At 41.4% G+C, this 15,652-nt stretch overlaps 1 protein-coding gene across 1 annotated transcript in view; it reads left to right on the forward strand.

Moving 5' to 3' along the window:
* Positions 1-15,652, forward strand: part of LOC135214849 (elongation factor G, mitochondrial-like) — a gene marked incomplete in the record, with an annotated part of 132,881 nt that overhangs the window by 109,748 nt on the left and 7,481 nt on the right. Inside the window, 3 exon segments of the mRNA XM_064249295.1 lie at positions 12,488-12,656; positions 13,976-14,122; positions 14,357-14,551. Of these exon segments, the coding sequence (XP_064105365.1) occupies positions 12,488-12,656; positions 13,976-14,122; positions 14,357-14,551 (511 nt within the window).

The raw sequence follows: 15,652 nt of genomic DNA on the forward strand, positions 1-15,652 counted from the left end.
CGTACGCAGTCCAGTGCACAGCTGTCGTCTGATCACTACTCATATGATTAACTTTGTATATAAAAGTATGTGTATATAACTGTATGTAGTATTTGTATACGATGTAAATATGTATAGCCTAGTATTTATGCATTACATTATTAAAGTGTTTGAATGATGCTAAAGTATTTCAATATCCGAGGAAACAGTAGTAAATTTCCCCACAATGAGTTTGGGTGCATATGTATATCTAAGATGACTTAAATTATAAAAGCCTTTTATGTATAAGCTAGCTTTTGCAACAACACATATCTTACGAAAAATTACTTATGTGAAGATGGTTTTAGTAGTACAAATGATAGTTATTGTATCGTTAAAAATATCAAATTGAACGAAGTCGCAAAGTCGATTCTATGTCGTGTTTTTAACTTTAACGTATAGTGGTATGAGAAACACCAGTGTGTCGTAGCGATGCGTCATCAATATAGTGGTATGAAAATACCACATGGTGTTGTAGCGATAGGTAATCACAAAGTACAAATCCTTTTCCCAGACCATCCTCAGAATTTTACGACTCTTCAACTTCAAGATCGATATGGTAAAATATATTTTCTGGGCTCAGCTCGTGTCGCTGCGCGAAATATCCTTTAATCTCTTATTTCTAGGGTAAAGTACTAACCACACTACCAGAGAATAAATAAAATAAAGAAAAAGGTCAGTATAACTGACTCGCTCACCCTCCAAGAGGGTGTCGGTATGAACACTAGGCGAGTGAGACCACTACCACGAGCCAAATGCCAATAGAAATCTCCCACTACAAAAACCCTCCATGAGGGGAGCCGACCCACAGAGTGAGCAGCTCGTACTACTACTACTCCATCCCATGCTGCCGACTGCTGCGCCTCTGGTGGCCATCCTTTTCAGTTAGCGCACACGAGTCACACGTGCTATTTTTCTCTCTGTGTTTTTTTGTGCCCTTTCGTTGGATTTATCTATAATGGAGCGTGCAGCTATCCCAGCAGCTAAGTTAAGTACTCAGTATTTATGGTTAGTTGGTTTTTTTCCGGCCCTGAGACAGTATTTGCCGTTTTTTAGGTATAAATACGAACTCTGGGTCGGAAGCATGGCAGCATGGTTCTGCCCTGGTGGTGGGTTCGTTCTTGGTCTCCCATACCTAGAACATCCCCTTATCTATGTACGCTCTATATTAATTATCCGTTTTACTTAGGGTACTGTCTACTCAGGTTTGTCATGCATGCATGTCTTTTACCTTATGTAGGCTTCTTCTATCCAGACCCTAGTCCCGGCTCTTAGTATCGGCCTCTGACTAGCTTTGAGTGGTAGACTTACCTTCGGGTTAGTCGTACACTCCTGGATTTTTTCTCCTACTATATTGCTTTCTTTCTTTTATTTTTATTTAATTATACTATGTATTTGTTATAGTTAGGTTTGTTAGTTTTTAAGGCGTCTGGCTTAGCCTAGGTCCTGGCTCATTGAGCCTATACTACCGCTCATCAGTTCGGTTGCTTCCCTATAGCATCTCTCTGATCAGTTGGTTTTGGCCCAGTGGGCCTATATGCTACTGCTTTTCAGTTCAGTTGCTTCCCGATAGCATCTCTCTGATCAGTTGGTTTGTCCTAGGCTTAGTTGTCTTGTTTTGGTCTTACCGCCTCGTGGTCACTACGTGACTCACGAGACCAGCCAGACGCCTTGGCCCAGTCACCTTCCCCCCCCTCCCGCTCTTCCATAGAGTCGGGGGAGGGTGGGTCGTCTGCCCATGCTCGCTCCACATACCGAGCCTGCCTCTTCTTCTCCCCCCAGGCGGAGGGGCTAGGGAGACGGGACAGACCCAGACTGGACTCGACCTCTCCAGCTTCTCGGTCCGGCCGGGTGGTAACGTGGTGGGGGGTACTGGCCTTTCCCCCCATCCGTTGCTACCTTGTCGCTCCGTGCTAGCTCGAGCCTGTATGTCTTCTCGCTCTTTCCCACCTTACTAGGGCTCCTTTCCTGATCGGAGTCCTGGCATCCAGCGGAAAGATGTTAGTCCACCCAGTAGAGTGGACCGGAACATACAGTGGGTCCCTGCTAACCTTACCGTATTGCTGAGTTACTACACTCCGCTACGCACTGGACTTTGGTCGGTTCGTTTGAGTTTTAGGTTTAAGTGTTATTAGATTAACTATAAGTTTATCTTAAGTACCTTAAACCATCCCCCCCTCCCTTACATGTCTTACCGGATCTCTCCGGGATTATAGCCTATTCAGGCGAAGCAGGGAGGGGTTATGCCCAAATTTTTTCCGAGCTCCGGCATGCAACGGAGTTCTTCTGTCCTTTAGCCTGTAAGTGATATTCTTTAAGATACTCATGTGTCTTCCCACTTACAGGCCACCAACTGTGAGCATCCGGGATGCGCCGCCACACTTCAGGACCCATGTGGACACGAAGTTTGCCGGTCCCATGCTCCATGCGCGACTCCGCACGGGGACATCCAGGTCTGGTACCATGAGACGTGTACCATATGTTACGATCTGGTGAGCCAGCTTTTAGACGGGGTAAGTATTCCATCTCCGGTAGCTGCTCCGCTTCTGTTTTAGTGCTTAAGTTTTTCATCAATTTCACTTTAAAACTTAAGGCATCTAAGTTTGAAAGTTTATACTTTAAGTTTTAGTTTTTAAGGTGACTTCTTAAATCTAATCTACGCCCTCTCTTTCCAGGCGCCGGCAGTGAGGGGATAACCGCACTGGCAACCCTGCGGGCCTGGGTCGGCGGTTTTGGGAAGAACGCCGCCAAGGGTATGCCTACATCCTAGAGAAGCGGTTGGCGGTATTAATCTTCCCCGGAGGCAAGGCGACAGGATACGTCGACCCGTAGAGGCGGCCCCGACTATCGCCTTCATCCAACAACAGCTGGCTGCCTCATTAACTGACCAAGACCAGGATATCTCCACGGACGTCGCGACTTTAGATATTAATGTGGAACCTATGGTAGGTGTAGACGACCTGTTGGTCGAGGTAGGTAAGGTGGACACCCAAGGGTCACCCTTGGGCGTAACTGTTTCTTCTACTCCTGCAACCTCTCCATCCTTCCAAGGCTTTACAGGTGATGATTGTATATCTCCTGACGCTTCGGTTAGACCTAAGGTCAAGGGTCAAGCAGTGAAATCCTTGACTAAGACGTCGTCGTCGTCTAAGAAGACGACTTCGGCTTCATCCTCCTCGCGTAAGTCTCCGGCTGGGAATCCCGGAGCAGACAGGTCTAAAGCTTCTAGCTCCGGCTCTAAGTCCTCAGGAGGTGAGTAAATCCTCCAGAGAGATCTCGCACTCCGGCAGAGTCACCAGTTCCGCTACCCTTGGTTCCGATTCAGAGCCACCCCTCCACCTCCGCAGCAGCTTCCGGCTTTGGACTCCAATGCTGGCCTGTTGCAACAGGTGGGCGACCTGGTTGGGTCCCTAAAGAGTAGCATGGAACAAATGATCTCTCGATTGTCGGATAGGATTACTTCCCAAGACTCCATTATAGCCGGACTGAGAGAAGCCCCTCTAGCCTCTCCTCCACTTTCCAATACGAGTGGAACTCAGCTTCCTCCGTATGACTCGCTACCTCCGTTCTCGATGAACAACCCATGGAGAGTAGCGTCATACGCCCCCTTCCAAGACGGTCTCATTTCTATACCGGAATTTGGAACTCGAAGGATAGAGGACTTCGAGTTCTACCCGGAAGACCTCCAGCCTCCGTTCATAGGCTACGCACGGCTCACAGCTTCAGCCATGGTTCGGGATGATAGGGTACCAAAGGAGACAGTCCTCTATTCACGAGACCAGGCTCAGAGAGAATGGCTCAGGTGTTTAGAGGACATGGATTGTTCTAATACCAAGATACAACCTTTTAAGAGTCCCTTACCATTTTCACAATGGATGAGAGTACCCCGCTCACCCGTTCCTGACAAAGATCGCGAGGTCTACCATCCCAGCGGCCCAGAAGGGGGAACCCATACCTCAATTGAAGGAAGCAGATCCCACATCTCCGTTACTCCCCTCAGCCGGAGAATTGTGGGAAGACTTGCCGAACACCTTCTCAGCTGGCAAAACTCAAACCGGACTGTGCTATGGAGCAGTTTGGTGAAAAGCTACCCAGGCTCCCAGATAGCCTTATTCAGGCTGAATTTGACGCGAAATCGCGATTAGCCAGATCAATTAACTCTATGGCTATGACCGAGGTAGCAACCATAGCCTATGGCTCAGAACCGCTTTTTAAGCTCATGACCAAATCCCTGACTCAAACGGTACAGTCAGATATGTTTGAGTTTGCCACTGCTAGAACGAATTGTAGGAAGCATGTCCTACAAGAGGCAACCATTCGGCATGAGCCGAATAGGTTACTCTCGTCTAACATCTGGGAGCAGATCTCTTCCCAGAAGCTATGGTGAAGGAAGTCCAGTCAGAGGCTACGAGCTGAACCAGAGCCTTAAGGACCGTTGGGGCCTTACGGCTAAGAGGAGGCAAGACCTAACAGCTAAAGGTAAGGGGCAGAGGAAACCCAGGCGTTTCCAAACCTTACCAGAAAAAACAAAAAGCAGCCACGCTTTCCTCAGCAAGTTCCAGCGGTTGCCTTGTTAGTGCAAACAGCCCAACCTTCCACTTCTAAAGCTCAATCACAGCCAATTTATGTGATATCCCCTCAGCCTCAGCCCTCCACCTCTTACGCCATCTCTCCAGCTTACAATCAAGCCTTCGAGAGTCAAGCTTCACAGAAGTATGACCGCTCGGGTAAGGGAGGCAGAGGTAAGCGTTCCTTTCGTGGGAGAGGATCGGGAGGCCCCTTTAATAGGGGAAAGCACTTCAGAGGAGGCCGAGGCGGTTACCAGAACCAATGAAGAACTTCAGGTAGGAGGGAGGCTGTTTCACTTTCGCCACCGGTGGAACTTCAGCGAATGGGCTCAGAGCATAGTGTCAAAAGGCCTGGGTTGGAGCTGGTTGACGAACCCACCTCCATCCAGACCTTTCCGTCAACTTCCTTCCAAGGAATTGACAGAGTACGCGAGGACCTCCTTCAGAAAGGAGCTATAGCGAGAGTCAAGAGATTAAAATTTCAAGGTCGCTTGTTCAGCGTGCCAAAGAAAGGCTCACAAAAAAGAAGGGTAATCTTAGACTTGTCCGCTTAAACTTAGCCATCCGCTGCGACAAGTTCAAGATGCTCACGATCTCGCGGTGCGGACCTTACTTCCCCGTGGGGCCGTCACCACCTCTATCGATCTTACAGACGCCTACTATCATATCCCTATTGCAAGACACTTCCGTCCGTTATCTGGGTTCAAGATAGGAGACCAGACATCTCCTTCAAGGTAGTTCCCTTCGGACTCAACGTGGCACCCAGGGTGTTCACGAAGCTAGCGGAAGTGGTAGTGCAACAACTCAGGACACAAGGGATTATGGTAGTAGCGTATCTCGACGATGGTTGATCTGGGCTTCAACAGTCGAGGAATTCAACAGAGCTACACTGAAAGTGATCAGTTCCTGGAATATCTAGGCTTCAAGATAAACAGGACCAAGTCAAGACTCACTCCAGAGTCAAACTTTCAGTGGCTGGGCATTCAATGGAATCTATCCTCCCATACTCTGTCGATTCCATCAACCAAAAGGAAAGAAATAGCGAAGTCAGTCAAGCAATTTCTAAGTCACAAACTGGCGTCAAGGAGGACTCAGGAAAGGATCCTGGGTTCTCTCCAGTTTGCATCAGTGACGAACGTCTTAATGAAAGCCAAACTGAAAGACCTAACCAGAATCTGGCGCTCACGAGCAAATGTCAGGTCCAGGGACAAACTATCCTCAGTCCCTCGATTCTAAAGAATCGACTTCGGCCGTGGGCGAAAGTCAAGAATTTGTCAGTGTCAGTACCCCTTCAGTTCCCTCCACCAGGGATCACCATCCACACAGACGCGTCCTTAAGCGGTTGGGGGAGGGTATTCCCAGGTCAGGAAAAAGGTTCAAGGAACTTGGTCACCTCAGTTCCGTCAGTTCCATATAAACGTTTACTGGAGGCAATGGCAGTGTTCTTGACTCTAAAAAGGTTGCGCCCACCAAAGTACTCCCACATAAAGCTAGTTCTGGACAGCGCAGTTGTAGTACATTGTATAAACAGAGGAGGCTCCAAGTCACGTCATCTAAATCATGTCATGGTAGCCATCTTCTCCCTGGCAGACAAGTTCAGTTGGCATCTCTCCTCCACTCACATAGCTGGAGTGAGAAACGTCATAGCAGACGCGCTATCCGATCAGTGCCCCTAGAGTCGGAATGGTCACTGGACAACAGTTCGTTCCAATGGATACTTCAAAGAGTTCCAGGGCTACAGGTGGATCTCTTCGCATCTCAAGCGAACCACAAACTGCCGTGTTATGTAGCCCCCAACCTGGACCCTCTGGCCTATGCCACGGACGCCCTGGCTCTAGACTGGAACAACTGGAAGAAGATTTATGTCTTCCTCCAGTGAATCTTCTCATGAAAGTTTTTAAACAAACTCAGGACATTCAAGGGTCAAGTGGCTCTAGTAGCCCCAGACTGGCCGAAGAGCAATTGGTTTCCCCTAATTCTGGAACTGGGCCTTCGTCCTCTTCGGATCCCCAATCCCAGGCTCTCCCAGTCAGTACAAACGAAGACTGTGTTCGCTTCCTCAGGGATTCTCCAAAACCCTAACTTTATGGATTTCATGAAGTTTGCGGCAAAAAGAGATGCGAATATTGACCCTCAGAATATTCTCTTCTTGGAATCCGATAAAAGGATTCAACTTTGAGACAGTATGATGCTGCTGTCAAAAAGTTAGCAATCTTCCTGAGAGAATCAGATATTAGAATCTGACAGTTAATTCAGCTATATCCTTTTTCAGATCCTTATTTGAAAAAGGTTTAGCAGCTAGCACGATTACGACAAACAAGTCAGCCTTGAAAAAGATATTTCAATTTGGGTTCAACATAGACTTGACGGATTCCTACTTCTCGTCTATTCCTAAGGCATGTGCTAGACTTAGACCTTCTGTAAGGCCTACGTCAGTTTCATGGTTCTTAAACGATGTTCTAAAACTGGCTTCAGAAAACCGATAATGACACATGCTCGTTTATAATGCTCTTAAGAAAACCCTATTTTTTATTAAAGCTTAGCTTCAGGAGCAAGAATTTCAGAACTGTCGGCTTTATCCAGAGATCCGGATCATATTCAATTCCTTCCCACAGGGGAAGTCCTACTTTCTCCGGAACGTAGCTTTTTAGCAAAGAATAATGAAGATCCTTTGATGAGGTGGGAACCTTGGAAGGTACTACCCCTTCCACAAGATGTATCTCTTTGCCAGTTTTCAACCTACGAGCCTTTCTGTCCAGGACCTCCTCATCCTCATCGGGTCCCCTCTTTAAGAGGGAAAAAGGTGGAACTTTATCCATTAAAGGCATCAGGCAACAAATCCTGTACTTTATTAAGCAAGCCAATCCTGACTCTTTCCCGAAAGCACATGATGTCAGGGCAGTAGCCACCTCAATTAATTATTTCCAACATATGAACTTCGATGAGTTGAAAAAGTATACCGGATGGAAATCGCCGACAGTGTTCAAACGTCATTACCTTAAGTCCTTGGAAGCTCTGAAATTTTCAGCAGTAGCAGCGGGTAACATAGTTTCCCCTGACTCTAGCTAACAATCTGTAGTAGAAGATTCAGTCCTCCTTCTACCTGCCTCACCCAACAGTTCGTCTATTCCTGCCTTGTTCATTTACATTCACCTTGTTGTCTTAGCTGCTTTTATGATGGTGTAGTGGGTGCCCCTTATTTTTTTTGCTAGGGGACACTCAACAGATGTTATAGATATTGATCTTATGGATGTTTACCCCCTTATTTTTATGCTAGGGGATACATCTTATTTATAATGGTTACGGGTTTTGTATATTAAGTCATATACATTCCTTTATATATTATCATTGTTGATTAATTTGTTCATTTGATTATATTAATTGCTATAATATTTTTGATACATGCCTTTACACAGATACCATTTTGATACATGTAAGCCATTTTTACCTCTGTATATATGTAAATTACCTTATGTTAAGAAACATGATTAGAATTAAGTGTAATTTAAGCATATTTCTATTTTTGTATCACTGTGTATATGTATCTTTTTAGGCAATTATATTCTTTTTTATATTTATTTTGTCTTTTAAATTTGAGACCTATTCTGATTTATTTTATTACTTACTTTTTGTTTACAATCTTGTGCTATTTCTCTGTACGATTTCGCGCAGCGACACGAGCTGAGCCCAGAAAAAGGGATTTTGACGTAAGGAAAAATCTATTTCTGGGCGATTGGCCTCGTGTCGCCAGCGAAATCCCACCCTACCCATACCCATTCGCCCAAGATTGTCTGCTAACTTCAGGATGGCCACCAGAGGCGCAGCAGTCGGCAGCATGGGAGGAGTAGTAGTATACGAGCTGCTCACTCTGTGGGTCGGCTCCCCTCATGGAGGGTTTTTGTAGTGGGAGATTTCTATTGGCATTTGGCTCGTGGTAGTGGTCTCACTCGCCTAGTGTTCATACCGACACCCTCTTGGAGGGTGAGCGAGTCAGTTATACTGACCTTTTTCTTTATTTTATTTATTCTCTGGTATGTGTTAGTACATTTACCCTAGAAATAATAGATTAAAGGATATTTCGCTGGCGACACGAGCCAATCGCCCAGAAATAGATTTTTCCTTTCGTCAAAATCCCTTATATAGTCATACTTATTGTTAAATCACAGTTGAACTGCAAAACATTATTATATTTTTGATGTTATGTACATATATTTTTTGTGTTTTACGGAATGTTTGTTTTGAAAATAATACCTATTAGTGAACATATGGTATTAATTGTCCCACTATTTTATTATAGGTGATCTTAATTATCTCACATTCATTTAACAGTATTATATTAATATTTATTTAAATAAACTGTAATTAATAAATAACAATAATGAAAAACATAAAGGGAAAAAATGTTTTTGCTGCAGTAGTGGTGTTTGTTTGATTATGCATCTGACCTCACATTTCCGAAATCTGAAAAATTCCAAAAACCGAAACATCGGAATGTGTGTGTACTGCACATTTTTTTAAACACGCACACAATGTCTACACATTTACTGCAAATTACAGTACGTACGTATTTATTCCAGAGAGAGAGAGAGAGAGAGAGAGAGAGAGAGAGAGAGAGAGAGAGAGAGAGAGAGAGAGAGATGAATTAAGGACTCCAAGGCGTGTTATTTTTACAATATTTTTTAGTATCTTGGGATTTTTTTTTAATCTTGAGATTTTCTATTCAATTCTCGAGATTAATAAGAAAATTACCGTAAATTGACTAGCATCAGCACACATCTAAATGACTCGGCCATTAGCAGGCTAAACCACCAACCTTATGAACTTGCATGATACATGACAAAACACAAAACCACGATATGGGAGATTGCACGTTATTCGAGTATATACGGTATGTGATTTTTTTTAGCCTTTTATGGAACAAAATCTAGCAAGAAATTGCCATTCCCAGTTGGCAACACTGGCCTACTCACGTTTGTTTGTTGTTGTTATGAAATGTGGTGTGCGGCGCGTTCTTTAAATTGTACCCATATAAACGAGTTAATTATGTGGCATCCAAAAGCCCTGATTCTTTTACTCTTATGGGAAAGACGCCTAAAGGTCAGATGAAGGTTTTTTACGTGGAATATACTAGTATTAACGTGTTGACGAAGGGAAGAGATTGTTTCGCTGCATACTGTTGGTAGCATTATCGTTATTATATTACTGGATTGCACTGCAAAATCGTCGCCATCTTTTATCAACATAGATTGTTGGTGAGTACCCATATGATTTACATATTTTGATAGTTCACTTACCACTCATCCTCTCTTTCCTTGTAAAAAAAAAAAGAGGCCCACCATGCGTATGTAGGCTTCTAGCTGTAATCCCTAGGCTAGTAGGCTACATATGTACAGTAGTACATATACTACATTTATATTTTAAGGCTAATTTTGTACAATAACTTTAAAACTGTCTTGAATTTAGTTTTAGGTGATAGTTGAAAACATATTTGGTGTTTGAACTAAAGTAGGCAGTTATAAACATTGGAATAGTGGGTCTTGGGGGGGTTGGGGTTAACTATTAAAGTAGGCAGTTTTAAGCAATTTTTGAGGGGGGTATCAGGATAACACGGGTATTTACTTATCACGGGGGGGTTCTGGGCCCTATCCCCCGTGGATAACGAGGCCCCACTGTAAATTGTATTTTTCCTAACTATACAAACCTGAGGTCCTTTACATAAATGCCCACCTCATGCCACCCCTCAATCTGAGGCAAAGTGGAGTGTTTACATCCATGGCAGTTACTGCCTAACCACCTTGTTCAAGAATTTAACGGCCGTAATTCCTGCTGTGCCGAAAGTAATTCCTTATGTAAAGGACCTCAGGTTTGTATAGTTAGGAAAAATACAATTTACTTTCAAAAATTGTGATTTTGGTAGCACAAGCCAGTCCAAGAAGAGGTGTCCAAGACTACCTACATGAGGTTATTAGGCAAGCCTACTCCTCATCGTCAAGATCTGCCACCAGTACTACTTTGCATGCAGAAGCACATGACATCAGAGTGATAAGTTCCTCCCTGGTATTTAAGAACTTGTCTGTTCATAGAATTTTGAATGTTGGTTCCTAGCTATGTCAAACGACTTTCACTTTCTTCTACCTGAAGGATATTGCCAACAGGTCCTTGGAGACTTTTTCCTTGGATCTGGTGGTGGTTGTTCAATAAGAGTAGCTCATCCAGATGATGAATGTGAAGGAGGGAATGATTGAGATGACCGGTCTCTTTTCTTTCCCCATTTTTCCTTTCTTCAATACCAACGGGCAGTTTGAAGAATACACTCATCATATGCTAGAACTGGCTTGATACAGGTGAGCAGTGCAGTCATACTATTACAGCGCTTTTTATTTTTCATACAACTTACAATCAGTAGCTTCAACTCCTCTCTAGCAAGGGGAGTGAGGAATGATGACAAACCTGTTTCATGTAGCTGACATAGTTTGTTGCTTGTACAGATATAGTTCTCTTTGACTTCCATTTATGCTATGAATCTGGACATGTTACATTGTATTTAGACCCAGTGGACTTGGTGTTAGATATCCACATATCTAACATATCAAAGGCTTCGGTCCTCTTTAGAATTCTCATTTTTAAGAAGTATGATCAGGTGTGCCGAACCTCCAGGCAGTTCAGGATTCTCAAACCTCCCTCCAAGTGTGAGTCTATCCTAATATTAAGACCAAGGGTTTGTTCTGCATATGAACAATTGACAAGTTTGTATTTAATTTGTATTTTTCATAGCTAAGAAACCTGAGGTCTTAACATTGACTGCCTACCTCTAGCCACCCCTCCTATGTCTTATCTTGGATTGGAAGAACGACTAATGTGTCACTAGGTTCAAGCATGGTCTCTGACGAGCCTCCACCTGAGCTACGTATTGGTAGCCAGATGTGACAGATTCTTGCATTTACAGTTTTTATTGTTTTAACTGGTTTCCAGCTGGCACCAGAAGATTTATCCTAATGTTAGGACCTCAGGTTTGTTAGCTATGAAAAATACAAATTAATAAAAAACTTGTCATATTGTAAGCTTATGATACTGGCTCTGTATTTACCTGGTAAAAAGTTAGATTAGCAAAACTTGCTACATTGTCACAACCACCAAATGTATTATTTTCTTATATAGTTTTTGTTTGTTCTCTCTTCTCCTCCAACTGAGCTTTCTTGCTAGTTGTCACCTCTCATTAAAGAACAAATATTCCCCCAAGTGTTCCAAACTGGCTTTCTCAGTTTTCACCTTTCATTCAAGGCAACAGTAAATCCCTTAGGAGATCCCCATGAGCCTAGAAATATACTTCATAATAATTTAGAAATGTGCCTCATTCCCCCCCATTAAATTACTCTTGAATGATAATATGTATTAAGTCCTTTGCTTAAGAAATATGACACGGTTTAGTGAAACTATTTATAATGATGATAGTACAGGCAGTCCCCGGGTTATGACGGGGGTTCCGTTCTTGAGACGCGTCGTAAGCTGAAAATCGTCGTAAGCCGGAACATTGTCAAAAACCCTAAGAAAACCTTACTTTTAATGCTTTAGGTGCATTTAAAACTATGTAAACTGCATTCTTATGGCATTTTTCATTAAAAAAAAACTTTAAATATTGATTATTTTGCATTTTTGGTGTCATATTTCATCTGCCAGATCAGCGTTTGTAGGTGTCGTAACTCTGGAACATGCGTTGTAACCCTGGAACATGTGTTGTAACCCTGGAAATAATTTCTGATGAATATAATTGAAAAGCATCGTAACCTTGGAACGTCGTAAGCCGAGACCGTCGTAACCCGGGGACTGCCTGTACATGCAATGTATATGGTAAAATGAACCATTTAGACTTTTAAGACATTATTTGTTTATATATATTTCAGGGAAGAAGAAAAGGTTTTAATGCATTCTGCACGTGATAGCAGCCACACATTTGTTGGATTGGCTTTCAAGTTAGAGGCAGGTCGATTTGGACAGCTGACATATGTGCGAGTTTATCAGGGTTGCTTAAAGAAAGGAGAAACTATTTATAATTCTCGTACTGGGAAAAAGGTAAATTTATTGTGTTCAGCTTTGACCAATATTAACCATTTTTAATAGGTTCCCTAATATGAAGCATTTAGTTATCTTTTAAGAATAAGGATAATACAAGTAACTGTCATTGTATGATTGATTAGTAGATATTAGATTGTTTATTCAGGTGAAGAGTTTCCTGTGTAAAGTTTTATCCAACCACTGCCTTTGCAATCACGGCACTTTGCTTCATTTTGAATTTACATGCATGAGTTTATATATTGTGAATATTTGTTGAAAATATGTAAAGGGTGTGTTGATGTCTGTATGTAAACTTAAATGATCATGTAACACTGGAATAATTGGTGAAATCTGATAAAGAAAATATTAATTATGCCTAAAGTTATGCAAATGCATATACTTGAAAAGGCATTGTGATTGTTAAGACCTTCCTGGCCTGGAAAGAAGGTTCTGTAGTCATAATTAGTAAGTGCTAACTGTTTGAATGCGATGATTTTTCATAGTTTCTATCTGAAAAGTCAGCCTTTTGAAAGAATATTTATATTGATTCCTGGTTAAATTTGGGATTGACAATGACAAAGAAAATGAAGGGAATGAGCAAATGTGTGACTGCCTAGTTTAGTGGGAAGGCCATATTGCAAATGAGGTATTGAGGGAGAGATTTGATGATAGCAGTAGGAAATTAGACTAAAAACACAGAAATGGAGATGGTTTAGAAGTTATAAGAAGAGATAAGCAGTTAGCAAGATATTGGATGCCAAGTTGAAGAATGGCAGAGGTAATACTTGTAGAAAATAAATGAAAATGAACTTATTTTCCACCCAATTCTATCAAGGGAAAAGCTTATGTAAAGTTTGCCTAGGAAAACAAGCAAGGACATGGTTTTTGTTGATGCTAAATCGATTGAAACCTCATAAGCCAGTCAGGAAACCCCCTTGACATACTCTAGGCACTTCAAGTAAAAATGGGACTGCAATTAGGCTAGGTGATGCAAGCTTGGAAAATAATGCATTGAAAGCACTGATGTATTGTTAGAGGTTCAGAAATTTGGGAATCACATGTACCAGCAATAATTTTACCTCTGGTCTTTTTCTTGGATTGTTATTGTGAATTTTGAATGAAGAAAAACAAGAGGCTTGGTTACTTTGTCCCTATTTTATTGCCTTTGCTAAATGGCTTTACTTATTTATTGACCTGTATGAATATAATTAACTGTTATTATTAATATTATTATTACTATCATCCTTTGATTATTGTTTCATGTGCAGATGACTTGTAATGTATTGTCCTATGAAAAGTCAGAAAAAAATGCTTAAAGTTCTCTTGTACTCTTTTAGGTAAAGGTATCTCGACTAGTCCAGATGCACAGTAACAACATGGAAGATGTCACTGAAGTTTATGCAGGAGATATCTGTGCTTTGTTTGGTATTGATTGTGCTTCAGGTGATACCTTTACCACAGACTCCAAGTCCAATATTTCTATGGTATGCAGCAATTGTCTTCCACTTATTTTTTTTTATCCTTGAACTTAATGAATAACAAAGATAATCAGATATTCAGAGAATTTATAAATGCATATTTCAAATTGTCTCACAAACAGGAATGCATATTTCAAATTGTCTCACGAATGGGAATGCTTTTCTCTTATTCCTCACATTTATAGTTATCATCTTTGATTTTCTGTAAGCTTCAACCCTTTCTGCTCTAATTTCTTCCAGGAATCAATGTATGTGCCAGATCCTGTTATTTCTATGTCAATTAAGCCAAAGGATAACAAAAACTTGGACAGCTTCAGCAAAGCCATCAACCGTTTTACAAAAGAAGACCCTACATACACTGTATACTGGGACAATGAAAACAAAGAGACAATAGCTTCTGGGATGGGCGAACTTCACTTGGAGATTTATGCCCAGGTATGTGCACATTTTTGTATGGGTGGTATGCCATATCACTTTTTTAATATATTTCAGATTTACTATTTCTTTTTCATGAAGTTTGTTATAAACTGAAACTATCCAATTTTGTGTAAGGTCAGATGTACAAGTAAAATTATTAAACAATACAGATAAAAGAGAAAATCCAATTGTAAAATAGAATTATAAAAACAGGAAAAACATCAGCAAAGACAGAAGATGAAAAATATAGCTATATAAAATTTTAAGCATTCTTGAAATTTTATAACACAAAATTTCAATTAAATTTGAACAGTTAGAAACTGGTGAAATAAACAAATATGGAAAGAATATGTGAGTACTAGGACTTAAGACTAGGCAATGGGTCAAATACCCTTACTTAGCTTCTCTTCAACACCCAAGATAATCACAATACAAATGGAGTGAATTGTTCAATTTGAGCGCTGAATGACTTCATTGTTCCCAGTGCTTGGCCTTTGGCCTAAATTTAATATTCTTCTCAACTACATTCAGTTACCCTTCTGTATTGGTATTACAGGCACATAACTTTGGGCCCAGATGTGTCCCAGTTATTGGAATTTTTTGTAGTTCAGAACTGTGGTCAGGAGCATAATCAAACATTACTGCTGAAGTGAAAATAGTTTTTTCCTTTTTTCGGTTATTTTCATTATATAGTTATTTATTCCCTATAGTTTATTACTATATATATCATAATGCTATTAAATGAAGGTGAGATAATCAAGATCATCAATAATATATATATATACAGTGCCCGTCAAAAAAACTGTCGTGGTAGCGATTTTGTAAGAAAAAAACATGTTGCGGAAAAGAAAATATTAATTAAAAATCAATGGTTAGTAATAAAAAAAAAAAAAATAGGTTAACACTCACCAACTCCTAGCCTAATATTTAATAGGCATTCCCCGACGTTTCCGAACTTCTTTAAGCCTATTGGGGACGGAATCTGCAAGTTTTTGCAGGAGCTTCTCGTCAAGGTTGTCCCAGATACGTTTCAACTGTGTCTCTAACTTTTCAGTTGTTGTCGTGTCAACGTCCTGTAATTTTCTTTTTCATAATGCAAGCCAAAGATTTTCAATAGGC

The sequence above is a fragment of the Macrobrachium nipponense genome, chromosome 11 (genome assembly GCF_015104395.2).
Source record: "Macrobrachium nipponense isolate FS-2020 chromosome 11, ASM1510439v2, whole genome shotgun sequence".
In the NCBI taxonomy this organism is placed as follows: domain Eukaryota; kingdom Metazoa; phylum Arthropoda; class Malacostraca; order Decapoda; family Palaemonidae; genus Macrobrachium; species Macrobrachium nipponense.